The 12,259-nt window shown below is 33.7% G+C and overlaps 1 protein-coding gene across 9 annotated transcripts in view; it reads left to right on the top strand.

The window, feature by feature from the left end:
* CTNNA2 (catenin alpha 2) overlaps positions 1 to 12,259 on the top strand; it is a 1,079,777-nt gene that overhangs the window by 1,029,224 nt on the left and 38,294 nt on the right. For all 9 annotated transcript variants that reach the window (XM_072769992.1, XM_072769991.1, XM_072769993.1 and 6 more), the window contains 2 exons: positions 5,917 to 6,022; positions 9,894 to 10,028. In XM_072769992.1, coding sequence (XP_072626093.1) covers positions 5,917 to 6,022; positions 9,894 to 10,028 — 241 coding nt within the window. The remainder of the gene's footprint in view (positions 1 to 5,916; positions 6,023 to 9,893; positions 10,029 to 12,259) is intronic.

Here is a 12,259-nt window from a genome sequence, read left to right on the forward strand (position 1 = left end):
CATCACTGATTCTGTACTCAAAGAAATTTGTGCTTTGAAACTTTCTTAAAACTCGGATAATGGGGATCCCTGGGTGGCGTAGCGGTTTGGCGCCTGCCTTTGGCCCAGGGCGCGATCCTGGAGACCCGGGATCAAATCCCACATCAGGCTCCTGGTGCATGGAGCCTGCTTCTCCCTCTGCCTGTGTCTCTGCCTCTCTCTCTCTCTCTCTCTCTGTGACTATCATAAATAAAAAAAAAAAATTAAAAAAAAAAAAAAAAAAAAACTCGGATAATGTTCAGAATCCTATACTAGATAGTCAGCATTTTCCAGATGTTTCAAAGAATTTTCTTAATTCATTTTCATGAAACAGTGAGGATGAACATGGCTTTAACTTCACTTTAGTACCTAAAGCACTTCTGAATATCTATATTATTCCATTTAGGAGTTGGCAGTTTTTCTTGTCCTATTTTTCTGAGTAATTATACTGCTCTCTGTTTTTATATTTACAATTTAAACCTGATGTTCGTATATATTGTGAAATGATCACGGTAAGTCTAGTTAACATCCATCACCATACATAGTTACAAATTTGTTTCCTTGATGAAAACTTTTAAGATCTACTCTCTTAGTCACTTTCAAGAATATAATTTATTATTATTATTATTATTATTATTATTATTTCCCCATGACTTATTTATTTTACAGCTGGGAGTTTGTATTTTTTAATTTCTTTCTCCCATTTCACTGCCTGCCTGCCTCTTACCCTCCACCCGTAGCCTTTGGTAACCACCAAATTGTTCTCTGTATCCATGAGTTTGAGTATTTCTGTGTGGTTTGTTGGTTGATTTTCTTTGTTTGTGTGGGTTCTGTTCTGTTCTGTTCTGTTCTGTTTTGTTTTGTTTTAGATTACTCCTATAAGTGAGCTCATATGGTATTTGTCTTTGTCTGATTTAACTTAGCATAATATCCTCAAGGTCCATCTATGTTGTCACATATGGCAAGATTTCACTCTTTGAGAGATGAATCCAATTCCTATATATAATATATATTATATATTTGTATTTGTGTGTATGTATACACATCTGTGTGTAAATATATTTTATATACATGTATGTGTGTGTATATACATATATATATATATATATATATATATATATAAAACACATTTAAATTTTCATATCCTAGCTATTGTAAATAAGGATGCAATGAACACAGAGGTGCTTTTATTTCTTTAAGTCAGTGTTTTTATTTTCTTTGGATAAATAGCCATGAGTCGTATTGCTGGGTCATATGATACTTCTATTTTAAATCTTTCAGGAAGCCTCCATATTGTTTTCCATAACGACTACGCTAATTTACATTCCCTACCAACAGTGCATGAGAGTTCCTTTTTCCTCACCTCCTCACCAACACTTGTTATTTCTTTTCTTTTTGATAATAGCCTTTGTAACAGCCATTTATTTTTTATAATAGCCATTCTAACAGGTGTAAGCTGATCTCTCATTGTGGTTTGATTTGTATTTCCCTGATGATTAGTGATATTGAGCACTCTTTCAGGCTCCTGTTGGGTTTGTGTATATCTTCTATGGAAAAATGTCTATTCAGATCCTTTGTTCATTTTTAAATTGGATTATTTGCCTTTTTTGCTATTGAGTTGTAGGAATTCTTTATGTATTTTGAATATAAACCTTTATCAGATATATGACTTGCAAATATTTTCTCCCATTTGGTAAGTTGCCTTTTCATTTTGTTGATGGTTTCCTTTACTGTATAGGGGCCTTTTATTTATTTATTTATTTTTATTTTTTTGTTTGTACAGGAGCTTTTTAGTTTGAGATTGTCCCACTTGTTTATTTTTGCTTTTGTTGCCTTTGCTTTTGTTGTTAAATACAAAAAATCTTCAGGATCAATGTCAAGTTGCTTACTGCCATGTTTTCTTTCAGGGTTTTTATGGTTTTACATCTTATAATCAAGTCTTAGGTCAATTTTGAGTTGATTTTTATGTATGATGTAAGATAATGGTCCAGTTTTATTCTTTTGCGTGTGGATGTTCAGTTTTTCCAACACCATTTATTGAAGACTGTTCCCCAGAGGATATTACTGGTTGCTTTGTCATAAGTTAAAGCACAAACTCTAGTAGAAATGATTTACACATTTGGCCCAGTAAAATTCAAATTTATATTAAAAAAACTGTAATGAAAGTAAATATACACGCTAAGACTAGAAGTTATTTGAAACATGAATAAATAACAAAAGATTAGAATCCAAAATACCCAGAGAGCTTAGATACCAATTTAGGTTAAAACAAGTCATTAGAAAAATATGCAAAAACTTATATTAACAATCCAGAGAAAAGGATATATGAATGATAAACAATAATGATCAATAAATAATAAAAAGACAACCTCCTCTGTTATCAAAGAAATGGAAATCAAATTTTTATATCCATCAGATTGATGGAAACATAAGTGAATAAACATTATTTAAATTGATATGTACAGAAAGTTCATGAAATATGAACATACATTTTGAATATTATTGTAAAAGTAACCTGTATAACCATCACCTAGCTCCAGATGCCTCCATATACCTCTCACAGATCACAGTACTCTTGCTTTCCACTGGTAATAACTACTACTTTGAATTTTGACAGCACTTGCTGATTTTCTGAAGGGGGGAATAACCATTACTTATGCAGTATTTTCTGGTTTCCATGGAATAAGTACTCTTATCATGGCACATTTCAAGTAACCAGCACATCAACTGACTCACTAAACTGAAAATTTAACAGCAGCTCTTGTGAGCATGTGTGAACCCACTCTAGCACTCAACTGCCATTTCTTTAATTTCTTTGCTCTTTTTTTCTTTTAATTCCTTTTTAAAAAAAGTTTTACTACCTAAATAAGCATCCTCAAATAGTTTGTATTAGTTGATTCTCATAACATCAATGTTATATTACTTAATTCAGTTGGTTTTGAAGACTTCCTGTATTCTGGAAGAGTTTGAATAGCATTGGGATTATCTTCTTTTTAAAGGTTTACTGAATTCCTCTGTGACACTACCAGGATTTACTGAATTTTTTACTAGCTTTCTCTTTAACACCCTTATTTATTTCTTCCATGGAAATCAGACTCTGTAGATAATTTTTCAAAATCTCCTCTCTGATCAGCACTGGTAAATTATATTTTCCTAGGAAGTTACATCCTCCAGGTCCTCAAATTTATTTATGTGTATTGAAGAAAGCGGTTTTATGATGCTTTTTAATGTTCTGTTTTCTAAGGTTATTTCAGTATTACCTTTTTTACTTTTAAATATTTGTTTTCTCCTATTTTTTCTTGATAGCAATCTAGGTATATTTCTTTTTTTATATAAATTTATTTTTTATTGGTGTTCAATTTGTCAACATATAGAATAACACCCAGTGCTTATCCCTTCAAGTGCGCACCTCAGTGCCCGTCACCTAGTCACCCCCACCCTAGGTATATTTCTTTACATCACTTTGTCTTTTTTGCGGGGAGCCATTCTAGATTTATTTCCAGTGTTTCATTATTCTCTAAATCATTAATCTGTTCTTGAAATTTTATTAGTTTTTTTCTACTTCTTTCTAAATTCTTGAGTCAGATAATTATTGTTTTCATTATTTCTAATACATTCATATTTGTAATGAAAGCCATTTGTTTTTCTCTGTGATTACTACTTCAGCATTCTTATAAGAATAAAACATATATAGTAAAAAGAGTAAAGAGTACTGAATTGTAATACAGGACACAGAGATCCCAACCTAATTCTCTTTTTGTGTATCACTCTCTGCCAATTATCTTCATGGGCACAACACTTAGCCTTTCTCCTCCAGTTTCCATTTCCTTAACTAGAAAATAAGGAAATGATCTCAAAACTTCTATTTTGCTGTTTCATTTAATGAAATACATTCCTATCACCAACTTGCCACTTCAGGAATTAGAACGGAGTCTACGAAATGAACTCTAATCTCAAATTTTTTTTAAAAAGATGTCCTTAGTTTGTCTCTTCTGTGTAATCACAAAAGACATGATTCTAATCATTCTTTGGCTACAAGCTGGGAATCTGAGGCTCAGGTAGATGTAGATCTTATAAGTGTTCTTTACTAACTGCACATATTATGTCATAATCAATCGACAGTTGAAAGTTATATAAAGTTCACAAGGAATTGTTTTCCCAGATCCTTTGAAATTCTTGAAATAAATAAACATACCTGATTGTTGATAATAAAAAGTAGGCAGCATGTACCATTTTGTGAATGGGTTAAGATGATGCAAAAAGTAACAGATGCTATGTCACAGTAAAAGTGTAAAAAACATTTTAAGGTGTGGAAGTCATGGAAGAATGTGTAATAATGACAACAGTACAAAACATTGACAGATTCTGCATCTAAACTTTCCTTAAGAAATTTAAAGCATCAAAACCAAGGAAAAGGTTATTTAGAGATAATTTTTAAAATGTTAGAAAATGGGAGCCAGATTGTCAAAGAATCTTATCCACATTACGTAAAATTTGCATGTGAAATCCCTGTCATATTTAAAAATCTAAGTAGTAACTTAAAAAAAAATCAATGTCCTTTGTGGAAGAATTAATGTTACCATAGCAAAATGAAATATCTTAAGTTTTGAACTTACCAGTATGTGTGATTAAGCATTGACATGAATACAATATAATTTTGTTTCTGCTATGAATGTAAAAAAAATACCAGAAGGGAAATTGGGAGGGAAACTGAACAAAATGCCCTTCATTTATATTTATTTTCTGAAGCCATTTGAAGTCTCCCATTTTATAAAATGTTGTTATATAACAATGGCAGTCATTGCCCACTCTGTATATCCCTGCATGTTCTAAATAAATCACTTCTGAGTAGTTTTTCTCTGCATCTCACCACATTTTCTAACTATAGGAATGTAATTTTGCAGCCTTAAAAAAAATGCATTGATTTTTAGATGCACATACGGAGGGCAGAATGAGTAACAATTCCAAAAAAAAAAAAAAAAAAAGAATGAATTTATTGTTTTATTTACCTCTCAGAAAAGAGAAAGAAAAGTTACATGCTACATTTTGTTTAAGGATTTATGATGCAGTATAGTTTCCTTTTCGTTTATAATAAATATTTAAAGTACATGTGATATTAAATGGTCCACCAAATTGAAAACCTTACGTGAAAACATGGGACAATGGTTTGGAAGCATAAAGTCATCTACTGTCACAGTGTTTTGTGTGTTCCTTCATGAGACAGTATCAGAAACCTACAAGCCAATGAAAGTGAAGGCTCAAAAGATTTGTGAGATTTTTGCTGAATGGTTCCCAGTCATGTGCAAGAGATTATTGCTTTTCAAAGTGCCAAAGTAGACTTAAAAATATGATTAATACAATATAGTGCTGGACATGGTATGAAAGACAATGCACGTGCATTTGTTTCAGTTCACTCTGATTTAAAGGTAGAACTTACAGTATGACCTTTATCAAACTTAGATGAGTTAATAATTTTTAGTTCATTTTTCTCTCCTCTAAAATGGGAATAATGATGCTTACTTGCTAGGGTTGTAATGAACACAAATGAAGTAGTATATATAATAGCACAGACACACGGCAAGTATTTAAATATTAAATTCCTATTGCCCTTGTGGTGATCATCTTTTTTTAATGAACCACTGTTTAAAAATAAATTAATGTAAAGAATAAAATGCGAGCATCCACTTCAAAATAGGAAAAATATTCCCTAAAAGTGAATGGAGGTAAAGTAGACTGTTAACATGGAAATTGAAGTGAATCTAGAAAACATTCAAAATTCCTCTAATGTGGCCACAGCAAAATCAAATATAAAAGCAAAGTTCTAGACAAACAATATGGTAGTTTTGTTTATTTCATCTCAACAGTGGATTTCTAATTATGTGGTATATGTTGTTTCAGAGGCAAAGGGCCATTGAAAAATACATCTGATGTTATTAATGCTGCCAAGAAAATTGCCGAAGCAGGTTCTCGAATGGACAAATTAGCCCGTGCTGTGGCTGATCAGGTAATATTAGAGGGAAGAGCAAGCACATGCTGTGCATTATCATTAATTAGCACTTGGGTTCTGTAATAGGTTTTATGTACCCTATAAAATGCCTCTGAAAGATAAATTGTAATCACTAACATTTTACAAACAGTCCTCTAAGTCTGTTGAGACTGAGCTTGTGGCAAAAGTAGATTCAACTTGGGAGGGGCTCATTTAAGCCCATGACCAAAATTTTGAGAAATCAGAGTACCCACTATTTAAGAGACATTACTCCCAAAGAATGGATTATGCTGGCTGCCCTCATTCAGCAAGTCAAGTGCTTAAGGAGGAAGACAAAAAGAACTTTAATTTTTGTTTTTTCATATTGATCTTATTGTACTGATGCTCTTTATAATTAGTAATAATTAATGCACTAACATAAATGGGATTAATCCACATAATCAAAAACCTCCAGATTTCATTTTAATCTGGATTTAAAGGAATCACAGATAAATGAAATTCTATTTCTTTTCAGACTGAAATCAGATACATGTTAAAGTAGTTCTCAATCTCACCTTGAATATTTGAGTTTATTTCTACACTTTTCATGTTATTGTGGCTTAAATTGGAACTCTAAAATCCTGTTCTAAATGGCTTGTTGCAATAATGCTCCATTCCTTATAAGGGTACTTTAGGCAGTAGACTTTTACAGGTAAGTAACAGTGGTTTACGCTTTGAACCATTTTAAAACGAAAATGTCTTAAAATATAAAATAAGATTCTGAAATAGAAAGTATTACTCAAGGTATTATTTACATGGACACAACATTCTTAGCATGAACTTGCTTACTAGCCTGCAATGCAGTGATGCTCTCTGGAGACACCAGGAGACATAGGATGTTCCTTCTCCGTAGATGGCCCTACTTTCCTATGTTTTTTGAGTTGCTTCTCCTCATTTTCTTCCTTCGTTCCTTAATATTCAGCTGTTCTCATAAATATTTGCTGTCTTTAACATCCCAGATTCTAGAGTCCTTTAGGTCAATACCAAATTCACTCATCTTCTTAATACCAAGAAGAAAAATACATGATTAAACCATTAAATTTACATTTAAAATAAGCCAACAGACAGTCTTGTTTTAATTTTTTTACGTCTGATGGCTAATCCAAGGGAATGTTTTTTGCTTCCTTTTAAATTTTTGAGAAATGATAGTAAAGATAATATATTAAATATTATCATCATTTGACTATCCCCTAAAAATTTGTGCAGGGTGAAGACCAAATCGTTACTAAGTTGCTAATTTCAGGGAAGTATCAACTGCCAGGCTTCCTGCAGTTTGCAGCATAAATTGAGCTGCTTTATACAGAGTTCCATATGTATCCCAGAAAGTTCATGAAAAAGAGAGGAGAGACAGTGAATGTACTTGAAAATATGCATGTATGTATGCAAACAAACAAAAATACACCAGGCAGGAAAGAATGTCACAGTTTTTCACTGCAAATATTGAGGGCACTTGGGATGAGTGGAGTGAGAAGAAATTGGTGGTGGTTCTGAAAAGAGTTTTGTGAGGAAGGACTTCTTCCCAAAAGGGAAGGTAGATGGAGTTTGGATGGCTTTTCCATTAAACTCTGAATCTCAGTCACTGAAACTATTTCTTAGTATGTTGAGGCTCCTTGAGTTCAATATTTTTTATTGTGATTTTTGTTTTTGCTTTTACATTCTTAAACCCTTATTTCCAACAATTATGCAACTTGAATCCTAGCCCAAAACAGTTTTGCTATCTGGAAAGCACACCACCCGTGCACACAGACAAATCCCAGGATTCTGGATGTGTTTTGAAATTAAATGACAAAGTATTTAAATGCTACTCTATGATGACTTTTAAAATAAACATATGAGGGTTAAATATAACCCTTTCTTTGTGGCATTCTCCTTGTCATCAGCTGTGAAGCGACTTGCAATTTTTGCTAATGTTTTGTCTGAATAGGACTCCTCTTTCTCAAAATCTGCACCTATTTCCATGATACAAAAATTATTTTTCTTGGTCTATCATGCTTTTATGTGTGTTTTAAATAATAGAAGAGAACGAGCATTAGCAAGGAGTAGATTTGCTGCCTTTATTTTGCCCTGAAAATATTTTTATGAAGATTTGATATACGCAAGCAATATAAACTTTTTACGGACTGTTGCATTTTTAATTACTCTTCCATTGAGATAGAACTTCCAGTTTAATTTGCTGCAAGGTATTTGTATCGAAAGCCTTGTCAGCCCTCTAGGGAGATATCATTTTAAAGTTAATTCCTTTCAGTACATGGGTCTCTGGAGTAGGATAAATATTACAGTATTAAGTACTCGTAGAAAGCTAAAAATAGTCTCTATGGGATTCTTTCTTGATAAATGCAGTTAGTGAAAAAAGTACCATAATGGTGTTCTAGATAAAAAAAGACCCCTGTGTCATTTTTTAAAGAAATGGCTATGTCACAACCACTGGCTTCAAATTATTAATGAACCAACTGTCTTTCTTTTCTTTCTTTTCTTTCTTTTCTTTCTTTTCTTTCTTTCTTTCTTTCTTTCTTTCTTTCTTTCTTTCTTTCTTCCTTCCTTCCTTCCTTCCTTCCTTCCTTCCTTCCTTCCTTCCTTCCTTTTTTCTTTCTTTCTTTCTTTCTTTCTTTCTTTCTTTCTTTCTTTCTTTCTTTCTTTCTCTTTCTTTCTTTCTTTCTTTCTTTCTTTCTTTCTTTCTTTCTTTCTTTCTTCCTTCCTTCCTTCCTTCCTTCCTTCCTTCCTTCCTTTCTTTCTTTCTTTCTTTCTTTCTTTCTTTCAGAATTGCCTTTCTTAAGCTTGAAGGAAAACTACCTGGAGTCTTTTTCTTACACTCTTATTTTAAATAAGTTGCTTCAGTTTTGGCTATAGGTACTTCATTCTTACAGTGTTTCATCAAGGATCTGGTGAGTATATGTCCTTTACAAGTACCAAACTGAGCTAGAACAATGAGATGGCCCACAGAATCTTGAACTGAACTTTTGATAGCAATAGAAATATATTTCAGTGACTAAATAGCCATTGGCACTGAAGCCTCAGAAATGCTTTAGGGAGTCACGTAAATGTCTGTGGAAATGTTCAGCTAAGCTCAGTTGTATTTGATGGACATCTACCCACTAAGTCACAAGGAGAATCCAGAATCCCTGCTCCTAGTTGACTCTGGAACAACCTTTGAAGAGTTTTGTTTTTACTCTTAGGGGTTTGTTATAATTTGTTTCAAACTCATTCTACTTCAATATATTGTTCTAACGGTGGTCATAATCCTTCTTAGAGTCTCTTATTTAAAGACAGTTTATAATGTTGCTAAAATTTTGATAAATATGGAGATCCAAAAAGTGTGATAGACTTCCTTTAATGAATAATACTTTTCTGGGAAAGCCAAAGGAAACAGTGATATTTTTTTCCCTCAACTGACTGAATTGAAATTCTATCCATGCTGTGTCAGAGAGATTACTACACAGAGTGATTTCCTTCCAGCCTCTGTTGCTTTGGTTATCCATATTAAAATAACTACACATAGTGAATGTTGGATAGGCCACTAGGAAAAAAAAAAAAAAAAACCTGTAGAATATTTAGATTTCTTAACAGTTTAGAAGACAACTGGTAAAATTACTCATAAACATGTAGCAAAGTTCCAATAAGACTTTCTGGAAAATCTTCAATATTCTTTTTACAGAATTATATCAAAGTAGAGCTGACCATTCTAAACTACTGGCTGTGGCCTCCCTAAAATGTGCTATAAAGAAATGAAGTTAAATGGATGTAATTAAGGTATATGACACTAAAACTCTTTCTTCTCACAGCTTTTATATAGTGAGTGTTAGAGACTGAAGAATACTTACTAATTGAGATCACTTTTTTTAATGTTTTATAGTGTCCTGACTCAGCATGTAAGCAGGATTTATTAGCCTATCTTCAACGAATTGCCTTGTATTGCCATCAGCTTAATATCTGCAGCAAGGTGAAGGCAGAAGTACAGAATCTAGGAGGAGAGCTCATTGTGTCAGGGGTAAGCCGGGACTTGGGCTTCACAATTAAAGTTCCCACTGTTGTACTTCCAAGGCAAGCATTCTTGGCAACAGTACTGCTAAAAACACCAAACTACAGTGATTCATAGGGAGTTTTTTTTTTTAAATAAATGTTATCACCATTATTCCAGACCTTACAATAACTCACAAAGAGCAATTTGATTTTCCAATTACCCTGTGTTTATACTAGCCTTGTAAAATCTCCATTCTTCACAAGAAAACTAATTTCATAGTCTGGAAACTCATTGCCAAGCTGTGACTATTATAATTATTTGGAGCTTTTGTACATTTACTCATTGTGAGTCTACTTCCTTTGTTAGTCCTAGTAATTTTCACTCTCTGTTCAGGAGCCAGCCTCTCTATGTGTGGATTGTGTTCACATGTTAGAGATGATGAAAACAATAGGAATTCATTCATCAGGTTCCAATGCATACTAGGTTATCAGTAACCCTTGAAAGCCAGAAAATATTTGAATTTAATACAGGTTGATGTGCTGTTGCCAAAAACTAACATAGTTGTCAAACACTAACAATTATGTATTCTTTGCTTAATCACTCCAGTGTTTCCCTTAGTATCCAGTCCACTTTCATCGAACGTAAAGAAATAAGTTCAATTAATAGAAGCATTATGATTTCTTGGCAAGATTTCCAAATGTATGTGTTGAGGTTCTTCACCTTGGCTTTTCCTCCCTCAGTCCCTTTCTTTGAATATGAGATGCCATCTATTGTAAACTATTTGCGAATTCCAAAGCGTGGCTCTGCCACCTTTAGTTCTTTTCCCAGTCAACCATGATGCTACCATTTTAAGTGTGGCATTACCGGGAATATAACATGATCAAAATGGTGAATGCTTTATGAGAATCAGACTACTTGTGAAGCTCAATTCTTTACCAGGGTATTTTCAGAAATGTAGCAGTTTTACCATTCGATAAAAATATGTGGAAAAATCATTCTTGAACCCAAAGGCTTCAGGTTCAATATATTTGGCTTGCAGAAAACAGCTGGGAAAAGAGCTGATCTGGCTTGCATGGAGATGCCATCTGGAAAGCCCGTTCCATGCAGTCTCACCTAGAGTCCAATAAAATGGCTATTTTGTGCCTCTTCCCAAAGCATAGTCACCTCTTTGCATTTCCAAAATGATTCTGCTTCAACATTCTTCAACAACCAAGAGCAATCTGTCTTGCAATGTGTCCTTTCTGCCGAGTTGGTAATTACCAAGATTCTCTCTGCCAAGAAGTGATCAAAACATTGCATATCCCTTGCTTCCTTTCTTATCTTCAGACTCAATGGTATAGTCTCCCATACCATTCGGCTTTCATGTCCATCTGTTTATAGCACCCGTGGAACTGAGTGCTTTTTGTTTAGCTTGCCTTGTGTGCTTTCATTTGTCACTTTCCAATCTTATTATTTACATGGATGCGCACAGCATCTTTGTGGATCTCAGACTCCACAACCTCATCTAGGCGGTATATTTGACTGGCAGAATTGCTCCCCATTATCCTCTCAGTACCCATTGTTCATCACTGCTTCCAGAGCCTCATTTCCATTGTCTTTTCCTCATTTAGATGTAGTCCAAACCATCACTGGCTTTTATCACTTGCACTGTTGGCATTTGTAGAGGTGTTTGAGATTGAGAACACCATCAAGAAGCCTGTTTCCTTCTTTGAATCTTACTGGCAAAGTTCATATATCCTTGCATGGGAGAAGGCTTCTTCTAGAGGAATGTTATAAAACTTTACAATAATTCTGAGTCAAATGCATTATAAAAGTTTTGCTATATATTGCTCAGTCATGGACCTGCTCTTGGCCTCCTCATTTTTTCAGAGCTTGATTGCTATTTGGTGCCATTCCTGCATCTGTAGTCTGCTGTCTTTGCCACTTCTGCCTCCATCTTATTCTTCATCCTCCTTCACTAATGGCCAATAGAGAAAAAAAAAATCAATGTTTGTTTTGCAAAATAGCCACAAATGACTGCCTTCAAAGTTCTGAAAGAGTCAAGAATGTAAGACCCTATACACACAAACTTTCAATGATTTTGCCAAGAAAATGTGCCCATGCTTTGGGCCCCATTTATTTTGTTGTCTGGCATGACAAAGTTGCTACGTTTTTAAGGAAAAACTACAATAACATGCAATCAAAAAAAGAGAAATGCTTGAATCTTCCTTCCTTTTTCCCAATGTGTTTATGTACAAGGGATTCAAAGCTGTGACTTC

The sequence above is a fragment of the Canis lupus genome, chromosome 12 (genome assembly GCF_048164855.1).
Source record: "Canis lupus baileyi chromosome 12, mCanLup2.hap1, whole genome shotgun sequence".
In the NCBI taxonomy this organism is placed as follows: domain Eukaryota; kingdom Metazoa; phylum Chordata; class Mammalia; order Carnivora; family Canidae; genus Canis; species Canis lupus.